Source organism: Natator depressus, chromosome 7 (assembly GCF_965152275.1).
Source record: "Natator depressus isolate rNatDep1 chromosome 7, rNatDep2.hap1, whole genome shotgun sequence".
Classification (NCBI taxonomy): Eukaryota; Metazoa; Chordata; order Testudines; family Cheloniidae; genus Natator; species Natator depressus.
In genome coordinates, this window is record NC_134240.1 from 100,980,282 (window position 1) to 101,003,509 (window position 23,228).

A 23,228-nucleotide genomic window follows, 5' to 3' on the forward strand; every position below is an offset into this window, starting at 1 on the left:
CCAACACACTGGTGTTTAAGCACTGCAGCACTTCAAACATAAGAGCATGACTCCCGGAAAGCATATGTTTATTAATACTTGTCCAAGCAGATTTAAATACTGAATTGTAATCTTTATAAAACCTTTTATTTATAGTTATTTCATCTGATTGCATCAAACACTTATATTAAGAATGACTAATGTAACCATGGGAACTTGGGTTAAAAATAGTTGATCATGTATATTCATCATAACAGACAGCTTCCTTCAAAACTGCACCAAGTTTCTTGGGAAGTACAATCCCACACAAGGCCATAAAGTTGTTGGGAAACATACCTTGTATGAAGCAAACTATGGTGGAGTCTTCTTTAACCTGATACTGAAATAGGTGAAGATGGAAAAACACAAATGAAACTTTTTGCCCCCAACCTAGATTTTGTTTTCAATCTTGCTCCTATTGAAGGCAATCAGTGTTTAATCATTACCTTTAATGGGAACAGGATCAGGACCCCTAAGTTTCTCACTAACATCATCTACTAAAAGCTCCTCCTTTGGCTCTCTCTACATAAATGGTCAACACAGACATACTGTGTATTTACATTTCAGAGTAGCAGCCGTGTTAGTCTGTATCCGCAAAAAGAAAAGGAGGACTTGTGGCACCTTAGAGACTAACAAATTTATTTGAGCATAAGCTTTCGTGAGCTACAGCTCACTTCATCGGATGCATCTGATGAAGCGAGCTGTAGCTCATGAAAGCTTATGCTCAAATAAATTTGTTAGTCTCTAAGGTGCCACAAGTACTCCTTTTCTTTTTGTGTACTTACATTGTACATTATGAAGAACATTTCATGCATTAATGCAACACAGATTTTTCTTACTTTATTATTCTTATACATAGCATTTGTGACCTCATCAGAGGCATTTACAGTAGTTATAACTCAAGCATAAAAAATTGGTTATTATGGCTGAAAATTGGCTTGGAGTATCTCTTTGAAACAAATTTGATTAAAAAATATTTCAGGCCTATTGTTCAGAGATTCAAAGGCCAGACGGGACCATTGTGATCATTTAGTCGGATCTCCTGTATAACACAGGCCATAAATTTCCCCAAAATAATTCTTAGAACGTATTTTTTTTTAAAATATCTATTCTTGATTTAAAAATTGCAAGTGATGAAAAATCCACCATGACCTGTGGCAAATTGTTCCAACAGTTACTATGCCTCCTTGTTAAAAAATTATGCCTTTTTTCCCCAAACTGAATTTGTCTAGCTTCAATTTCCAACCACTGTGTTGTACCTTTCTCTGCTAGATTGAAAAGCTAGATTGAAAAATTTGTTCCCCATGTAGGTACTTATAGACTCAAGTCACCCAATAAGCTTCTCTTTGTTAAACTAAATAGATTGAGCTTCTTGAGTCAATATATGGCAAATTTTCTAATCCATTAATCATTCTCGTAGCTCTTCTTGGAACTCTCTTCAATTTATCAACATCCTTCTTGAATAGTGGAAATCAGAACTGGATCCAGTATTCCAGCAGCGGAACCACCAATGTCAACCGCAGCGATAAAATACCCACTCCACTCCTACTTGAGATTCCCCTGTTTATGTGTCTAAGGATTGTATTACTCTTTTTGGCCACAGTGTTGTACTGGGAGCTCATGTTCAGCTGATTATCCAACCCTCCATCAAAAAAAATCCTTTTCAGGGTCACTACTTTTTGAACTTGAAGGGAGCAGTCTCTGTTGGTATTGCTCAACCACACAACATCCAAACTCTCAGGTACAATGACTGAGAGTCTGGGTTCAATATGACAAAAATATATATGTGAAAACTGCCCTTTATAGCTCAAGGTAAATGACAAAAATATAACAACTTCAATTTCCTTCCTATACAGGAAATCCTTGAAAATCCATTCAATAACTAGAGACTGCGAGCTATTAATTCAACATTATGAAGGCCATGCTTGGATTCCCTATATTTTGGACTCCTACATGAATATTTCTTTGCTTTTGAAGATTTGTGTAACAAATCAATTACTGTCTTATGACTCTTTTTTATTGAGTGTACATCAGTGGCCGGTTTTGCAGTCTTGGAGGCATCCTCACATTGCATTTGGATGTTCTGATGCAACATCACTAGAGTGTGGAGCAAGAGTTTATCCTGCTGGAAAAATGGCAAGCCTACCAGCGTGATCAATGGGTAAGAAGGTCGTTGTTGGATTAGTTCCTGGGCTCGGTGAAATGTGGCTTGCAAGCAATAGCTGTGGTGAAGGGAGGGATTCTTGGTGGCTGGGTTTTGTACAAGTTACTAGAAACTGTTGGATACTAAATGCAGTGAACAATCTGGGTCTCAAAGTGAATCTAAGAGCCTGATTTTCAGGCTCCACCAGTGTGTCTGCAAAACTGTGTGTACACATGTAAGTACACATGCAAGTGTTAGAATTTGCACTGTAAGATCCATGTACGATTGCAAATTTTACTTGTCCTAAACAGTCTTGCAGGACCAAATTCTAACATTTGCACAAAAGTTAGAATTTGTAAAAGGCATGTGCAAGTGTTTGTCCCTGCAAAAAGGATGCAAAGGCACATGTATGCAATTTCATGTGTGCACAAGTAGAGACTGTGTTAAGGTCCAGATGAAAATTTGGCCCTCTGAGGCCAGTTCTTAACTGAAATTAAGTGGAATTAACATGACCAGAAAAATTACCACACACAATGACATTTAGGAGATTTCAGCAGAGTTACTTAAAACAAGAGCAGGGACCAAAAAAAAAAAAAACTTTTCTGGTTGACTGTAGCCTAGAATCCTCTTCCGCTTCAACCCTTTGGATCAGAGGTGGCCAACCTGACCCAGAATTTCCCAATGTACATTGCCAAAGACCCACAGTAATATGTCAGCAGCCCTCCATCAGCTCCCCCCCTCCCCCGCTTACCAGAGCCTTCCGCCCACCGACAGCCCCGCCGATCGGTGCCTCCCCTTCCCTCCCTGCACCTCCTGATCAGCTGTTTTGTGGCATGCAGGAGGCTCTGGGGTGGAGGGGGAGGGGTAGGAGCAAGGGCATGGCAGACTCAGGGGAGGGTGCGGAACGGGTGGAGTGGGGGCAGGGCCTGTGGCAGAGGCAGGGGTTGAGCAGTGAGCACCCCCACAGCACATTGGAAAGTTGGTGCCTGTAGGTCTAGCCCCGGAGTCGGTGCCTGTACAAGGAGCCGCATATTAACTTCTGAAGAGCCGGATGTGGCTCCAGAGCCACAGGTTGGCCACCCCCGCTTTGACTCAAAGGTCATATTAATAAAAAAAATAGTGAACTGGAATTTGAAGACAACTTGTAACTTGCATATAAGAAGTTCAGTTGTATGGAGAAATTCTGGTCAGGTGACATGTTCTCTCTGTTGTAACAAAAGGTGCTTGGTGGTGATCCAAAGCTACATGGTGCTTAAAGGAAAAATAATTTGCATATTTATCTGACCAGTTGAGCTGTTAGAGTGACAAGGACTATCTGTATATTTAATGAAGTTGTTGCTTTACTGCTCCATAAGTCGTGTCTCTGCCTTTTATTTTGTCTGGTTGGCACCAAGCAAGCATTAAAGCGCCATGTAAAACTGAGCTATTTTATGTGCTGTTTATACAACAATGGCTTTAAAATTGAAATAGGCTGTCAAATGCAATGTGAATGGCATATAAAAGATGCACCCTCATAGTGTTGAAATTCTTATTTATTTCAACACTACATATATGCATCATAAACAAGTTATGTAACTATTATAAAATAATAGGGTAAGAATGTAGGATTTATCAGAGGTGGGTTCAAATTATTCTTGTTATAAATCTGCATTTCAGAAAATTAAAAGTACAGACATTTAATAAAGCAGCTCCTGAAATTAATAACACTTCTGTAAAAAGGATGAAAAATATATCAACTAAATACATTTATTTTCTTTGACAAACCTTTTTTTAAAAAATAATCCTTAATTTTTTGAGTCAGTGATGTATTTAAAACAATCCACTATAAGATTATAAAGATTGTAGATAGTAAAAAATATATAGTGTGAGGGCAATAAAAAACACAGAAGAATTAAAAAAAAAAGTGACTTTCCTTTTCTTTTCCCTTATCATTGTCCAATATTTTCAGATGCCAATTTTTGAAAAAATAAAAAGTTAGAGATTTATACACTTCCAGCAGTTAAAATTAAAAACATATATGGAATCATTTGCAGATACATTAAATCATTATTATATGAAAAGCAGGCAGCAAAAATTAAAAACATTCTAAGAACCGTCATATATACAAACTTCTGTACAAAATGATGACACGGACAAAAAGATAACATTCAATTTGTCCTAATCCACCTAAAATATTACACATTAAAAAAAAAAAGCTCTTCCCGTTCTTATGTTCAAATGTTCAGTTGTAGAATCACATCAGGTCCCATATTCGTATACTTGGTTTCTTTTCCTATAAATTAGTGCCTGTTCAGTAGCTAAAGTTATCTTAGTTTAAAATGGTATCAGACAGAAGGAGGAGCAGCTAACCAATAATGAAAGTTTTAAAAAAGCCCATCAGAAATCAGCTTATTTATAACACAGAGCAATTAAAAAAGCTACAGGAAAATCAGGTTTCTGAATGTGTGATGCGCTGAACAGGTTTGTTATTTGAAGCCATCATAATGCTGCTTCTTAGTATTGTTATTAGGCCCAATACAATGCCCACTGAAATCCATGTGAGTATTCTCACGGCAGGGGCGGCTCTACCAATTTTGCCGCCCCAAGCAGTCGCTGCCGAATTGCCGCCGCCGCAACAGCAGTGGAGCTGCTCCGAATTGCTGCCGCGCCCGGAAGAGCAGCGGAGCTGCTGCCGAATTGCCACCGCGGGACACGGACTGCCCAGCTGTCATTTTTACACACCAGTATCCATTTCTATTTTCTGTAAAGTAGTTTGGTATGACAAAGCAAAATGTTCTGGAATAGGGAATAGTGTATTGTCAGTTGACAAATGCCCCCTTGCTTTGAAAATAGGTCGCAAGCTCCTCCCAAACAATTGGTCACCATTATCCTGTGACAGCTTTATTCCAGTGGCATGATCTGTTTAGAAAACTGATTTACTGTTACAAATGAGTTCCATTCAGAGTTAGAATCATTTCACTAAACATTAGACATTACAGGCGTGAATGAGGTAACCGTTATATACCTTAAAATATTTAGGGAAATGAAATATTACAGCTTTTTCTTTGGAGAAATGCTTTCTTGTTCACTGGACAATCCCAGAGTCAATAGATGTTTGCTTTCGAGTAGTCTTTGGAGGAGGCGGTGGTGGAGTTTTGCTGGGTAATGGAGGTGGCAGGTGCTAGAAAAAATGAATTTTGAATAGAATATGTTACTGATGAACTGATTTTGATGAACTGCTTGTTCATGTATGATTTCATATACTGCTGTGACAGATAGGGGAGTGAAACTTTATCTGTTTTATTCTTGAAACCTTCCTCTCAAACTTTGCCATTATGAATACAGTTTTGCTTCTAGCTTTTCACTTATAACCTAATTTTTACTGCTGACAATAACAAGTCTCTCAAGAGTTATTGATTAACTATCTCAATATTTCAGAAAAAGTCTACTGAAAGAACTTGCCAAATTTTATATCCCTATACTTTATATCATATTGATTATCAGCCTGTACTAATTGCTGTCGCCCCAACCACTACACGGTTTAAAAAGAACATTGAATTACAGCTCTACTTCTTGTCTTGTCTTTTTTCTTTTAATATTTTATATTTTTAGAAAAAGCACCATACTAAAAAAGAAAAAGGAATAGATTAAACAGATTATAAATGGCTTTCACCTTATTATCAGATCTCGATAATCTTCAACATTATTCAAAATAACATTCTGAGTTGATGAAAAACATTACAAAAAATTATCCCCCTACATTATAGGAAATTATACAACAGGGCTGTCTGTTTGCTTCAGAAGTGAATGAAAGGACAAATACAAACAAGTATTCCAATTGATCATGGAAGTCAAATGATTTATTTTCATAAAATTCAAGATGTATGACGACAAAAATTCATCTTGCTGAAAGAATACAAGGACATTGCAGGCTTGTTCATACACCGTTTTCAGGCTAGATTTAAACAGCATATTGGCTATGAAATCATTGCAGCTTTTCAATCACTGCATTGGAAGTTATACTGCAGTGTTACACCCACTAAGTATTGTTTTTCGGTTCAAAACATCCTTCCCCTGCTGGTGAAGATAAGACCCACCTTTGCTTTTTTGGTTTCTCAGCAATTTCCTATTCTTTTTGCTGTTTACACTCATTTTATATGCCCCCCGTTTCCTTAACCCATTCTTGTTATACTTTATTAGATTGCTATCCGACACGCTTCCAAACAAATGGTTATAAAAACGTTAGCCACATACTAATACTTTAAATTACAATACACACTGTGAGTTTGCCAAGTTTCCTGATCACTGCCATGGGAACAATTCAAATGTTTGAAATAGCTTAGCCTTTTATTGCATGTACTGTACATGGAATCTTGATATTGTGGTTTCATTTCTACTTCACATGGCTCCATTTACAGATTGGTTTAGTTACTAGAATTCATTGTAAATAAGACCTTATTTTTATTAGAAGGCAGTTCATTATTTCTAAATCATAGTTACACACTCATGCTATTATGAGAACATCATGGATAGACCATGTGAAATTACATTATTTGAAAAGAAGCCGTACGTTGTGATACAAAAACTTAGTGGTTCTGGATGACTCTCTGCCATTTCACATAATTCTCTCCATTCATTTGGGGCAGGGTAAGCCCTAGAGCTATGCTTGATATGTTTGCTCATATTGAAACATTCAATTTACTTATTGAGAGCCAGCAGAAATGTCAGGGAGTAGAGGAAAAGTACTTCTAAGGTAATTTAAGGTCCATTTCATGGCTATATTTTAAGACAGCAGCAAACAGAGTTAAACACAGGGCTTGAAGTATTTACCAGCCTTCTATTAGCCATAGGCAGATACAAAAGATGAGGGTGGGTCTACATACTGGCTGAAACCCAGAAACAAGGAATGACTGGTTGTGAAACCTAGCTCCCTACACAAGCTAGGAAGGGTATTGGATTCCTGCTGAAGCACTGTTCTTGGAGCCTAACTCAAGAGAAATGTCTTTCATATCAGTCTCTGCCTGTTAGGTGTCAAATCTGAAGCCTCATCTCCTCTTTCTGGCTGCTGGAGGAGTGGAGCTCTCTCTCAGCTATTCAGTGGTGATTGTGCATACAAAGTCTTTGTTCCTATAGTCCTGCCCGAGCCTCCTGGCTGCCGCAAAAGGAGGCAGATGGCATTTCTCCCCTACACATATGAGGAATTTCATATGCACAGTCCAGTTAAAATTTACAATATGTCTTTCCAGGGAATAGCTAGATTGTTCAGTAAAGCTTTTATTCTATGAACAGCATTGCTGCATTAGTTATATGATTCATTAAAATAATGCTCGGAGCAACATTCATTTTCAGTGTTTGTCTCACAAATGATGTATAATTTGCTCCTGATTTACATTGAAATACAGTTCTCAGTGACCTCTGTATCAGAAGATCAAGTCAACATACTATTTAATATGAAGAACACACAGGTTCAATTAGAATTAATTTTTGGTTAAACGTGAAACTTTCTTTTTAAAATTGGGATTTTTTTCTGTTTTGCTAGTAACTTTCAGTTTCCAGGTCTGATGGTCTGAAGCTTTAAGTTTATTCACTCCTATCCGGCCAAAATTTTTGAACGTAGGTGTCTAAAGTTAGGCTCCTGAAGCCATACCTATGCACTTAAATAAAAGTGGCTTGATTATTAGAAGGACTCCAATTCCACTGGGATCTGCAGATCTTAGCACTTTCGAAAAACAGGGCAGTTCTGTTGAAGTACTTAAATATGGATTTAAGAACCTGATGTTAGAGATCCAGTTTTGAAAATTTTGGCAACATTACTCTATAGCTATAAAATGAACACTTAATGGCCCAGACCATCAGACACAGAAACTGCAGATCACTAGTAAAACATTAAAAAAAAATCCCAAACCAAAAGATTTTAATTTCCTACTAACAAAATAAACTGTATATCCTTTCTGAAAAACTTAATGGAACATCACAAAAACCTGACTTAATATTTCTTAGTATATTTTCCTCACAGGCATTTTAACTTCTTATTTGTCATAAAGGAAAACTACTTTAACTTTATTGATCACATATCTTACAAAGAGCCATTTTGAATTAAATTAACTTTAAACTGGCAGTAATTGGCAATTTTACAGATCAAAGTCCTTAATCAAACCAGTGGATTTTTTTGTATTATCATCACTCATAGAAATCAAATGATCAATTACCATAAAATAGAGTTGAAGACATAATAGGGAAGAGCATATATTGAAAACACAATGAGGATGGGCTAAATATACTAGTCATAAAAAACATGCATATTATGTGAAAGCGGTAACATCCTGCAAGTAAATTAGCCAGAAAAGAAACAACAGAGATAGGTGGATAATTAATATAATTGAATTTACAAATTCCATTATAATGTGGGCTAAATTTAGCACTCATTCATTTATATAAGCTACCACTGAATATATTAGTAGAACACTGAATGATGCCAAGGCAGCACTATTAAGAATTCAAATCAGACAGACAAAACTTAACAGCCAATATGAATTGGTACAAAAACAAATTTGGTCACTACTCTAAGAGCTTACCAGTCTCTTCTTTTACTCAGCTACAGTATAAATGATGGCATTCATACTCAATATGAAATTGGGAAAATGATCACTACACTCACAACAGTGATATCACCAGTACTCAAAACAATTCGACATAGAACATTTCTGAAATACAAGATCAAATTTCCCTTGTATTTACAGTTAATTAAAGGTGCTCTACAGAGTTCATGTTTATGTTTCAGTGGTAATAGTGAGTCCTTCAATTCTTGGAGATTGCTTTTCTTTCTGAGATAGAGTCTGCCAGTGCACATTAGAACCTATTTTCGGCCGATTCCCTGACTCACGTGTACCTCAGGAGAAACTGGAACCTTATAAAAAGGCACATCTGGAAAATACAAGCATTTTGTCCTTTCCATTTCAAATATTAAATTGCTCCCATTTGTTTGGTTTTCCTCTGTGCAAAAAGGAGTAATCAAATTTAAAAATCTCTCCTTTCTCCTCACTCTCTTGTAGAAATAGAGCACAAAACATCGTACACACAGAAAATAAGAATTAAAAAAGACAAAAAAAATTCTTAATCTACAGAAAAGAAGAATATGATGAGTGAAGGGTTTTTGTCGCTCAGAAAGCAGTATAAAACAAACAAACTGAATTCTGCAGTGAAACCTTGTGGAACCGTAAAAGAGATGAGTTCCTGTATTCTTATTTTATTGGAGTTGAATAGCAAGATATATGGTTAGCTTCTAAGATCTGATCAGGAATACTTCACTTTTCAGAATTAACTGATTTCACTTAATAAACCATAAATTGTGTGAATGAAAAGTAATCAGGACATAAGCTACATAGTGTTGTGCAACAATTTTCCAGCACTGTTGTCAAAAATTCATTATCTTCTTTTACTATTATTTTTACAGTGGCGCTGAGTCACACAATCCATAAACAGCAGCATGTTTCTTATTTATCTATAGAAACAAATGACACATAGCAAAAATTCATCAGGATACAATACTCACATAATTAAAATGTGACAATGTGCCAAATCTTCAGCTGGTATAAGTCTGTATAGCTCTACTGATTTCAATTGAGCTACACCAATTTACACCAGTTGAATATTTGGCCTAATATCTGTAAGTCTGTTATGTTTAAAATACTGTACTGTATAGTGCTGATTTGGCCATTAAGTCATTAAGAAGATTATATTGTCTCAGCTAGGTGAAAACACACAAAAAATGGTTACTTACCTATACAGTTATTGTTGTTCTTTGAGATGCATCATACACATATAGAGTCTACTGCAGGTGTACGTGCACCCAATCACGCACTCAAGTGGGAGACTTTTGCCAGCATGTGCCTTCACTAGCCTCATATGCTGAGCCAAGAGTATAAAGGGGCATGATCACTGCTTTCCTCTCCATTCCTTCGTACTGCCAGAAGCTAATACTCAAAATAGTGGGGAAAGTGGGAGGGTCATAGAATATGCATAACACATCTTGAAGGTGATTGCGGTTTGTTTTTTTTCCTTTGAGTGATTGTGCAGATATACATTCCACTGCAGGTGACTCGCCAGCAGTTTCCTAACAGGTAGTGGAACGTTGAATTATTTGGAGACTGCAACACTGTCTTAATGAAGTGGGCATCATTTTGGGAAACTTGAGTGATAGCGTAGTGTCTGGAAAAGGCTCTGATGTCCATGTTGTTGTTTTGGAAACGTCCAATACAGGAATGTTGCTCAAAAAAGCTGAAGAGGAGTGAGCCCGAATAAAGTGAGCCATTATCTTTGATAGAGGAGAGACCTTAGCAAGATTGTAGCAAAGCTTGAGGAAGTCTAAAATCCAGTGTGAAATATGCTGCACTGTAACAGGTTGTCATTTGATCCTTTCAGCATAGATTACAAAGAGTCTAGGAGAGGATCTGTGTGGTCCAGGTAAAATGCCAATGCCCTGCAAACATCCAAAGTTTGAGGTTTTTCTTCAGCCTTGGAAGAGAATACTGGGAGGGTGAATTGTCTCATTTAGGTGCAATGCTGATACCACCTTAGGACGTGGCCTAAAACAGACCTTGTTTTTGTGAAAAAGTTAGCTGATCCTCCTGCACAAAGTGCCTGAGCCTCTGGGAATCTCCTCACAGGGATAATCACTACTAAGAATTCTGTTTTCATTGACAACAGCAACAGAGAGGTTGTCATTAAAGGTTTAAAAGGGAGGACAGTACTATCGATCAAGCAGGTCAATACTAAATTCAGGTCCCATGAAGGTACTGGATTGGACACAGGAGGCACATGTTAATAAGTCTCTTTAAAAATCTGGAAACCAAGGGATGCAAAAAGATAGAAAACCCATCCAATGAAAGGTGTATGGCAGACAGGATGCAAGGTGGATGCACACTGACCTGGCAGAGAGATCAGATGATTTCATATGCATAGGGGTAGTAGCTAGTAAAGTATGTCTCATCTCTGTACAGTCTGGAAATAAATAGTGAGATTCCACCCAGTCCGAAAACCTTTTCCATTTCATTGCATATGTGGCTCTAGAGGAATCCTTTCTGCTGTTCACCAAAATGGCCTGGATATCTTGGGAGCAGAGTGTCTCTTCATTGCTCCAATAGGAAGGTGAGGTTTATGGCTGTGAGGTGGGAGACTGAGTTGGAATGTAGAGACATGACTTGGTCTTGAGACAGGAAATCCTCAACCAAGCGTAAAACAACAGGTGGCCAAATGGAGAGTTGATTTAGGTCCATAACCTATGCTGTCTTGGCCAGGCAGGCACTACAAAGATTAAGCTTGTCTTGTCATTCACCCTCAGAATGAAAGTGACTGGAGGAAATGCATACAGCAGATTTCTCCATTATGAGACGAGAAAAGCATTTGTCATGGAACCTGGGCTGTGACCTGCCCTGGAGCAGAATCTCTTGCATCTGCCGTTCAGATTGGTTGCAAAAGAGGTCTTTTACCAGGTATCCCCACAGTTGGAAGATCTGGTGCAGAATGTTTCTTATTATTGACTACTCAGAAGGTCTATGAAGTTCCTGCTGAGGGAATCCACAATAGCGTTCCTCACTCCTGGAAGGTAAAAAGCTTTTAGTGAGATATTGTTCTTTATACAAAAGCTCAACAAATGGATTGCTACCTGGCAAAGCTGATATGACCTTACACCTCCCTGCTTGTTCAGCTAAAACAAAACTATGGTATTGTCTGCGAGAACTTGAACCACTCGATCCCTTGTGGTTGATCTCTCAGGCCCAATGAATAGCTCAAAGCTCTAGCACATTTATATAGAGTGAAACATCCTGAGGATTCTCAAGTGCTTAAGCCTTAAATTGACCCAGATAAGCCCCCCCAGGCTTTGGTGAACATGTCTGTTACAACAGTCATAGTTGATTCCAGCAGAAAAGGAACCCCTTTGCATATATTCTCAGGATCCAACAACCAATCCAGGGATTGTGGAAGTACGCAGTTGTGGAAGTACGCAAATCAGCATGTCCAGAGAACATCTGCTTGGAAGATGTACTGAGTGAAGCCAGGCCTGCAGACTTCTGAGGTGAAGCCTGGCATGCTGTCATATACATGGATGAGGCTGGTATAGGAGAAGGTGACCTCCTCCTAGATTGAGATTCTGATGCAGATCTAGATGCTCTTGGAACAGTCCAAGATGCCCAATAAGGCTCAGGAGGGTATTCCAATCTTTGTACTGCCCATGGTAGTGGGTACCTTACTGGAGACTCTTTTGTAAGGATACTGTTCAAGTTCCCTGGTCCAGGTGTCCCTAGAACGTGACCTGTATGGAGAGCTGAAAGACCATGGAGGAAACATAGGTCTGTCGGGGTCAGAGTCTGAAGAGGAGAAGATGTAGCTCTCCTAGTGAATGGAAGAGCAGCTCCAGATGGTGTTAGTGGAGGTTTTGGTACTGCCAATACCTGGTGGGGTCCTAAAGGTGTTTGGAAGGCAGAAGGCAAGAGCTGCTGTCGAGGGCTGCATGGAAGATGCAGGAAGAACCAAGGGGACAATGAAGCAAATGATGTTGATGATGCCGATGCACTCAAGGTTAATGCAGTCAGTGCCAGATGATGATGTATAAGAGAATCTGGCAGAGAGAAACACAGAAGGTCCTTTGCTACAAGGAAAGCCTGTGCTATAGACAGCTCTGAAATTGGAGGCAAGTATTCCTTTGCCATACACAAGGTATGAGCACGTGTGCTAGTTCTTCACTTTCCCCTAGTTCTTTTCAAAAACCTGGTGAAACAAACAGACCCTGTAGCGTGCCCTGAAAGTCAGCTATTCTGAGCTATTTCAGGCCAGGGGTAGGAGGACATTTCAAAACTCCAGGGCTATTATGGAGACTGCTCTGCCAGCAGCCCATTCTGTTGAGAGGGATGTAGCATCAGGGCCCCTGCAGTGAATCTCAGAGAGAAAGAATCTCTCAGGTAAGCTAATGCAGGCCATTTAGGGCTTTACAGGTGAAAATGAACTCCTAGAGTCAGATCCTCGGCTGATGTAAATTGTCATAGCTCCACTGAAGTCAATAAAGCTATGACAACCTACATCAACTGAGGATCTGCCCCTAATACTTAACTCAGCTTCCAGCTAATCTCACCTGGTTTTCTATGGCTAAATGAGGACAGCACACAGTAAAACCTTCTTATAATCATTTTCTTCACATACAAGGAGTAAAATAATCTGCAATGCAACATACAAACATGCAAACACTGGATTACTTCACTATAAACAGATTGTAACTATATACGAAACAGATTCCAGTCCGAATGTTACTGATGCATCAGAATCTCAAAAAGTCAAAATAAATGTTATCATCATCATTAACAAAGTTTTGTTTTCATTCTTTTATTATGCACCGCCACTTCCTTCTTTGCCACACTCTTTGTCAAGTTCTGTATCTGCTGCTGGATTGATGGAAATCTTCTCATAAAAACTATTATCCTGTGAATAGTAAGTATTATAGCCAATATTTATAAATGTAAGTGCTCCTTTGTCTATTTAATTTGAGTTTCCCTTTTGACTGTGAATGCTAAAGAGGCAGTTATTTTGTATGCGAAGATGTACACGAACCTGTGAAGGAGCACAACAGCCTAGAGGAATGCCTTGATGTAATAATAATCCTTGCAAGAGTCCAAGGATTCTTTTTCATGTTCATGTATATTATTCAGAATTTTTTGTAGCAGAACAAATCACACAATGCAAGAATGAATATGTATATAGATATTCTAGTTAATATTTTAAAAATTACAACGAACAAGATAACAATCAAAACACTATAGTTAGAAGATTATTGGGATAAAAAGACTTAAGCAAGGTAGGTTAACAATCGATTCCAAATAATCTAAACATAAAAAAATAAAAATCTCAAGCACCATAAATGATTATTGGCAGCAGTTAGACCTAAAGTACTCAGAACGATATGCCCATTTCTTGATACATTTGTCAATGTACCTTTTTCTGTTCGCTGAAGCTTTTTCATGTTTGACTTCAAGGCAACCAGTATTGAGCCAAGTACTTAATTCTAACACAGTGAGATCTTTCCCATTCTGTAGTATCATTTTTAAAGCAATTGGGATAATATTATCTACAGAACTTTCCAATGGTTTGTCCTTATTGATGCTAAGAATAGATAATTTAAAACTAATCCATTTACTAGACAGATAATCAAGACTGTTATTTATTTATGAAATACCATAGCCTGTAACCATAAATTGTGGGGGTTCAGTCATAAAAGTTGTAAGAGCATACCTGACTGATCTTCTTCATGCCCTGCATCAGTCTTCACATTTTGCTTTTGATAATTTCACTGGGGTCCAAGTACAAAGTGTAATAAATGCAATCATTGCTATAAAATTGGACGACTTTCTTAAATTATATGAAATATAATCCCTCTAGTTTTGTGTCAAATCTGTTTTCAAATCTACCTCACAGACTTTGTCACTGTTTATTCACCCGGATTCTTGGCTCTTGAAGAGTTTATGAAGTCTAGATGAAGAGCCAAACACTCAGTTGTTGTCTTATAAAATTTCAGGAGCTTATTATCTAAGGATTTAGAACATATTTTTGATTAACTTTTCAGGTTGTGTTCAAATCCTGAGCTCCCTCAGAAACTGGTTGTTAGGGATCTGGACATTTTGGCAAACTAGAGTAAAAGAGAGAAAACATTCTGGAGGACTGTAAAAAATGTGTAAAACCACAAAGTCTCAATGAAGCACAGTGTTATGATCCCCATTTTAAAGATAAGAAAACCGAGGCACAAATGTTAAGTGAATTGTCCTAGATCACTCAGCAAGTCAGTGGCAAAGTCTCAGAATAGAACCCTTATCTTCTGACTCTCAGACCTGTGCTTTAGCTATTATGGCATGTTTCTTTCCTGTTTGTACTTGAATAAATTCCAAGTCCACAGAATTGTCCACAGAATTGATGATCATATTAAATTAGCTTTGCGGTTGAGGCACAAGACAGGGAATCAGAAAATCTGGGTTCTATTTCCAGAATTACCACAGACTTCATGCATGACCTTTGGGAAGTCACTCAGGGCTTGATTTTCAGAAGTGGAGAGTATGTACAATTCCAGTTGCTCAGCCCGTCTCAAAAATCTGGCCTGTAGTGACTTGTAAACCACATTCTTCATCTATAAAAATAGGGAACTTTCCACCTAACTTTTCTTCCAGACTTGATCAAGTTTCCGTTAACTTTTTAAAAACAAATTATTTGAAGGATAAATTTCAGAATTATTTTGTTAATTCAGACAAATCTGTGCATATCTCTGATATGCAAACTGAAAAATTATCATTCTTATTAGGAATTTGAACAGGGAAACATTCCTGCATAAAACTGTATATCTCTTTTCTAAAAAGTTACACATTTAAAAGGCCAAATGATAGCCTTCTCCAAAAGTGCTGAAGATTTTTTGAAAATAAAATTATTTTTAATAGCTGCACTATATTCTAGTGACTTTTGGAAAATAAGAAAGCTGAAAAAGTATCTTCCCCTGCCTGAATCTGAAAAATATGTTTATGATGAAAAATGTTTCAGGGATCTCCTCCCCCTTAAAGGGGGCAACTGTGGTTGCCTATATAGGATATGACACAGAACTCAAAAATGTAAAGCTGTCAGAAATATACTTAATTTCTTCTCCTGAAATAGAATTGTATAAGAGTATAAAAACTAATTTGCTGCTGAGACTACATCATGTCACTTTAAGCTCCCTTGCTAACACATTTAACAGTGTTTTGCTTTATATTTAGTTTTCTCCAGAATGAATCTAACTTTATTACAAGTCATTTAGAATGAGCCACTACATTCCTTCACGCCCTGATTAAGACACTGTTCTGTAGCAGTAGAAATCATCTGGAGGCATACATGTCTGCCATCAGCATTACATAGAACTTCATGTTCTTGGCCAGTATAATGTTGCAAATAAACTAGCAGAAAATCATTTGTACCTCTGAGACTTACCCTTTGATGTGCAGCGGGGGGTGTTGTAGGGCTAATCAATTCTTGATTTTCCATGAGATTTCCATAATCTGCCATGCTACCTTTGAGAGGCAGAGGAGGAGGAATGTCTGCCATTTCCAAACTAGACACCCCATTCAGCTCCAGATCTGTAAAAATTAACATTTCTTTAAGTCTCTGGATCATTTAAATCAATCTTAAGATGCAGAATGTTTCTTCAGGCATTATTGCTATGATAGAGATAGTGCCCATGCATCCATTTGTTCACTCTTCATTTCATAGACTGTATAATTATTTGCTGCTCATGGAATAATAGCTTTTAAATTAAAAAAAAAAGAAACTGCTGGAATCATGAAAGTAAGGATCACTGTGTCAGGGTAGGTCAACTTTTAAGTGTACAGTCTGTATCAACAGTACAAGGTCTCTCACTGTTTAATAAAAAAGGAAATTGTACAGCATTGTCCCTTGTCTCAGATTTCACTCGCTGATATTCACAGATCATTTAAAACAAATAAAATTTTCTCAGCTGTAACCTCTATGTCTATGGGTTGTACAGTATTGAAAATGTGATGTGAATAATTTTCCAAAGTATACACAGAATATAACAGAGCAGAGCTTTATTTACTTTTCTACTTTTAGAAATTTAGACTTTTAAAAATTAAATGCACTAAAGAAATCCATAAATAACCACAAATCTCTATTGAAAACTTTCAAAATCCAGAGCACCATAAGAACATAAAACGGCCATACTGGGTCAGACCAAATGTCCATCTAGCCCAGTATCCTGTCTTCCGACAGTGGCCAATGCCAGCTGCCCCAGAGCGAATGAACAGAACAGGTAATCATCAAGCGATCCATCCCCTGTCGCTTATTCCCAGCTTCTGGCAAAATTATATAATATTATATTATATATTATATTAAATTATGAGTCATTAGTTGTTTAAATAACCAACATTATAAACCTAGAGTATATACAACAAATTTTTTTTTAATTTACTCACAGAAGGTAGAGAACAATCATTAACAGGGTGAAATTTACCCTAGTGAAGATGATCAGAACTAGGCCCAAGCAGGAGTTAACTTCCATTTAAGTCTTGTTTTGAAGGCCTAAGTGGTGTATAGGTCTTGTGCTGGCCCTTCTCACAGGTAAATTTCACCCACAGGAACATATTCAGCCATTCTTCTACAGGCAAATCTTCCACTGGTTTAAGCGAGAGCTCTGCCAGAGGAATGAGCACTGATAAAGCCCTTCTTATAATACATCATTTTGTTTATAAATTGGGGAAACCGTTTTCACTTAAAGGCTGATTTTTCTTGAGTAGGTGGAGGGTTTGTTTACACAGATTCTTTTTTTAATGCAGAATATTTGGCAATATTCTCACTGTCTCTCTTTTCTGGTTTTCCCAAATGGCCTACCTTACTATTTTCTTCACTAGTACAACTTTAGCTTCAAGACAGTTGTATTCATTTATCACTGAAATCTCTTTGTCATTTCATCTCTATTTAGTCCATTCAGTCTACATCAGCTAAAAAAATATCCCTCATCCATCACTTTCAAATTCTTCCAATGGCTTCCTCAACTCGAAACTTGTCATTTCCTTCAAGGACCTGAGCAATTCTATGGCTGCCTGCTTCACTGTTCCCATTTCTGTCTACTTCTTCCTGAATGAATTCTGCCTCACTTCTCCCATTGTTTCCTTTCCTCTCATTCTTATCCTTCCTTTCATTCTGTTTCCTACACTTGGAACGCCTTCCCACATCCAAAAGTAGCAGGCATCCCACCACCTCTTCTTACAAACCCCTCAAAACCCACTTCTACAAAGCCCACACATACTTAAACACATCATCAGACTATAGCATTACCCACTCATTACCAAAAAAATTAATGCTTCAAACAGGTTTCTCAGATTGCCCAGGGTGCTTTGTCTTGTGTGTCTATTTAGACATTTGAGCTCCTGACGGGAAAGACGGTCTCTTTATGGTAAAAATCAAGTTCCATAACATTCATACTCCATGTGTCTTCTTAACAACAACATTTAATACAATAAACCAGTAATAAATTAAATAAAATGATACTTCTACAGTGATTTAATGAAACATTTGGAGACCTTTGGCAGAAGTAAGGTTTGTGTGTGTATGCAGTTTTGATGTGTCTGTTTTTCCTTTGGTTGATGTTCTTCCATATTTAACTTAAACGAGCTGCATGTACATGTTTAACCCTAACTGTAGTTTTTGAGAGGAACATTTAAAAACCTTCACATTTAATCATATCATTCCAGAGAGAGTTAAATAGTATTTTATTATGTCTAAATAAACATCTTAAAGTGGGAGATTTATGCCTCTTTAACAGAGAAATATAAGTGTACTAAAGACTTCTCCTAGGTATATTAAATGATAGCATAGTACATATTAAATATTAAATCATTGTATGCTATTGTGGATAGAAGATAAAAGGTCAAAATTTTGAGGTCAGTGAGAATGGTGAAATTCCAGTGACTATAACGGAACTCAACCATTGTAACTGAGAGCAGAATTTTACTTATAAAATGTGAATGTACACAACTGTAATCCCTGAGTTAGGGAGACACAAAACTAACATATTCATACAATTTAAGTTTAAGAAACACTTTGCTTAATGAAGCACACACATATTTTTACTTAGATTAACATAAAAATAGCAGTTTATAGTTTCAGTGCTCTCACAGAAGAACTAATTCTTAAAGGTGAGGAAAACAATCAATTAAATTAAATACCAAATTTACTTTGATTAGAAAATGAAACTTTTGCGTAAACAGAGCACACATGTACCCCTCAGTAAAATAGATGCCTTTGATGTTTACATTATTTTTAGTAGCTATAATTGTATTTCAAACTCTTAATTCATTTGATTTTAATTTCTGGTCAAAGTTATTTATACAGGAATTACTGGTAAAACATTTTAGTGTATTTGCTAAGAGTATGAGAAGACCTGGCTTTCTGTTTCTTTAGGGCCAAATCTACTTCCCCATGCTCAGCCCGTGAATCTCAGACAGGCACTGGGGAGATCCATGGAAGAGGTAGAAAAGGAATCTTTTCCTCAAACAAAGGAGCAGCAGACGAGATGACCTGTGGAGACAACTTCATTTTAATAGATGGAATAGCCTTGACAATTCCTAGTGGCCCCCAACCATGGCTGGAACTGCATAATAGATTTTATTCCAGCCACATCCCTGCTCCTCTTCCAAATAACACTTTCCCCCTGTAGTACCTGAGTTACCACTGTGTAGGGGGTATGCACCTCTTACCTGGCCTCCCCAAAGCCTGGACGCACCAGTTCCATTGCCAGATAGCATTGCATACTTACAGAGAAGGAGCAGGACACATCCCAAAGTGAAGGGCTTTGATACATACAGTATTTGCAACACACTCTATTTTTCATTTAAAATCAAAGTTCAAATTTAGCTGTGGACCAAATCCAGCACTTCACTTAGCAGACCATTAACATATATAAAATAAGTATCTGGCCTGAATGGCAGTCACAAGTATGTCCAAAAGTCACCTTACTGCAGCAAAAAATTATTTAAACAAAACCACATCATTTCACTGCTACGATTTGGGGAGGAACTGTTTGCCTCAATATTGTATGTCTATTTGTGATATCCCAAAGACAATGTACCCCCTACCTATCTCCTCTCCCAAAGCCTGAATTCATCTTGATTTCTGAACATTTAAGTGTAAATAAGTCTAATAATTTCTTTTTGCTACAATTGTGCAGGGTACTTTATCAGAGATGACCATCATCCAATGTTGTCTGCGTATCCCTTAACTTTATTTATTATATGCCATTGGGAACAATTCTCAACTGGCAGGGATCAACAAGATGACTTAAGTCTTTTTCATCTCTACCTTCTTTGATTCTGTGGAGCAGATTATCAAATTGTATTTTTCATTCTCCTAGACAGTCAAGAAGCAAGCACTATTCTCATAGCTCAATATAAGATTAACTCTTTTTAGCCAGCTTGCTTCACAAAAAATTATCTATTATCCTGGAATTCTTTAAAAATGTTAGAGCTATAATTCTTTGAATGACTAAGGTCAAGGCTCTGTGTACTCTGCAGCAAGCTGCACCTAAATAATGCAGCAAAGTCCTAGAGTCCGCAGCAATCTGGTAGAAACATTCTCAAAACTATGTGATAGCTTCAGAAACATTTTTCAAATGGAGGCTTTTATTAAATATGAAAACAAATAAATAATTAGCACAGTAGCCCCTGTGAAATGTAACTCAGATTATGTTATGTTTCCAAATTTTCAGTTTTCAATGTGCAAGATTGTCATTTTTGGATTGCTGAAAATTAATTTATATCAGTCAGAATTATTGTTTCAGCCTCTCTGGAAACTCAGGAAGGCAACACTTGATTTACACTTGGTTCACCTTTTTGAAGTTATCTTTCCAACCAGGAGGTGTAGAAACAACCCAAACAAACAAGCCTCCCTCTCCCTCAGATTCTGTAACACACTTCTGCTACACACAGTGAATTCTTTTGATACAATTATGTGGAATACAGGAATCTTGGATTATGGTTTATAAATCTGCTGTGTGTCAACATTCTTTCCGGTAAGTTTTGCTTATTTAAAAATAAAATATCAAAGAAAACAAATAAAGCAAATGTGAACTTGCCAGATCTGTAATTTTTGTTATCTGTAATAGAAGTTAGGCACATGCATAAAAAGGGACTTATTTCCTAAATGTTGTTTCTTTATTAGTTTAGTGCCCAGTGAGATTTTTAGCTAAGTGTCAACAACTGGAAACTTTGCAAGGCAATTTGTGGAAGCTAACTTTGTACACAAAATGGGAGTTGTACTCCATTCAGTTATGTAATAGGAGTTCTTGAAGACTGAATCCAATGTATGAAAGTTTACAGAAGAATTCACTGAGAAATGCACGGAAAAGACAAGCTATTCTGTCTTGTAGCTACTACACACACAAGGAAAGTCCATCTCAGGTACTAACTACAGTAGCTGGATATTGTTCCTTCAACCTTTGTACTCTACAGAAGCCAGCACAGCATGAATCTATAGGCACTTATAAAACAACAATATTTTAAAAAAATGACACTGTGAAATGGAGCAGAAAACTTATTTCTTTAAGCAATTTTTCTTGTTTTAGTAAAAAGTCAAAAATAGTTTTTGTCACTTGACAAACACAAGAGGTGTACCATAGCACAGGCCTAAGGAGCAAATTCCTTACTATAGTATGTATCTGCAAGCTACATCTTATGGTCAGTGGCAGTAAAACTCACCGAGAGAACTTGGAGCATGCTGGTGAGAATCTTTGGGAACAGATGTTGATGAAATATTTGACTGTAACACTTATAAATTGCCTGAAATGCTTTGCAGGATTAAGGCCTGCCTGTGTGTGTGTTAGGAAAAATACCACTTTTTTTTTTTTTTAACATGTACACAGAGGTAGAGAAGATGGTATTAAATGAAAGTAATCAAAACTCCAGCCACTGAACTTTTTACACCAAATCTCTAAAAAGATTTGACAAATACAGTCACGAGAGAGAGAGAGTCAGTGAACAATATTCCCATTATTTTAAATTAATTCTTATATTAAAACATGTGTAAGAAATGTAAACATGACCAAGTGATCAGAGCACAGAAATCATCATCTGTAATAATATAGCTTAAACAACCATACATCTGTTAACTCCCAAAAATACACTTATACCTCATGATGTGAATGTACACATTGGATTATCCTCTTGTTGATCTGACTTAAGTGGTTCAGTTGATTCTGAAACATTTCAGAGTAAGGGGGCTGAAATGTAATTCATTCTGCACAAAATATTTTAGGAACAAAGTTTCATTAAAAAAAAACTTACTGGACGGTAAATTGAAAGGAAGTTTGGTCCTTGGAGTGATTGGAGGTGGTGTTGACTGAGAAGCTGGAGATGACGGAGAGACAGAAAAACGTCTTTCACTTGCAATGACATTGATAACTTGGCTCTTTGGTCTTTGTGGTCTCAGTGGACTGATCTGCATTAGGACAAAAACATAAAAATGTGATGGTTTCACCATAATGTGTCACATAGCCTGAGCAGAAACACACATTATTACAGCACAGCAGGTTACATTTTAAAGAAAAGCACTTCTTATTGAGCTGTTATCTTGTGATAAGTAAGACATTTCCCTAGATCTAGAATGTAATATTGCAATGATAAGATACATGTTTTAGATTTAATGAGTATTGTACTGAGCAAAATCGTGGGTTTCCCTTTCCTGCACAGGTTTTTATGATCTAGAGCATGTAGTCTGGCAATGTTTAATTTTTTGTTCAATGTTTGGAGTTATTCCTGGTCTTTGGTGACTATACTCTGATATTCAACAACTTCCATCATAGTAAAAAATCTGTTATAAACTAAAGAACACTTAAAAATCAAAAGTCAGGGATGCAGAATAGGTTGTTAAACACATTGCCTTTTCCTCACTCTAGCAGTCAAACATGTATTGTTTTATTTAACGTATACTTTTAAAATGAAATTACAGTAAAAAATAGCCTGAAGTCCTCGATATTAGCAACAAATGCACTGACAGCGCCTAGTTGCCACGACGAAGCACAGTTAAGCTCAGTTTCTTGCAAATAATTTTTTCTTTGAAAATGTTTCTTCCGTCCATCCACTGTCTTAGATGTTAAATTAGTCCTCTTTCTCCAAAACCCCCAAAATCACTCAAAATTGAATGCATCCAGGGTGTTCAGATATACACAGTAGCCCCAGACTCATACATTGGCATACTACTTTCAGTTCCATAGTCTACAAATCTCTCCTTACAACTTGTGTCTTCCAGAATTAGGGATTCCCTCCAAGACCTTTTCCACTCTGCTTATCCAGAACAACTTGTCCAGTTCTGGAAGCACAGTTCTCTGGGATCCAAAACACTCAGCTTGACTCCAGATTGTGTCACTCAGGTTTCCTTTATTTGGCATACAGCAACACTAAGCTGATAAGCCTCAAATGCAGGGTTGTGGATGCAGAGTAAATCACAGCTCCAGAGTTACACAGAAACCCTCTCCCTTTGCATACATTTACTACACATTACATCACATATTTTTGAATTA

At 37.2% G+C, this 23,228-nt stretch overlaps 1 protein-coding gene across 2 annotated transcripts in view; it reads right to left on the reverse strand.

Moving 5' to 3' along the window:
• Positions 1-3,754: 3,754 nt before the first annotated feature.
• The window catches only part of DOCK1 (dedicator of cytokinesis 1), a 540,600-nt gene continuing 521,126 nt past the window's right edge, over positions 3,755-23,228 (reverse strand). The window contains exons 50-52 of one of the 2 annotated variants that reach the window (XM_074959163.1): positions 21,994-22,147; positions 16,133-16,278; positions 3,755-5,321 (exon numbers count right to left, since the gene is read on the reverse strand). In XM_074959163.1, the coding sequence (XP_074815264.1) occupies positions 5,226-5,321; positions 16,133-16,278; positions 21,994-22,147 (396 nt within the window). In that variant the 3' untranslated portion in view covers positions 3,755-5,225. The remainder of the gene's footprint in view (positions 5,322-16,132; positions 16,279-21,993; positions 22,148-23,228) is intronic. The other variant, XM_074959164.1, reaches the window with a different exon arrangement.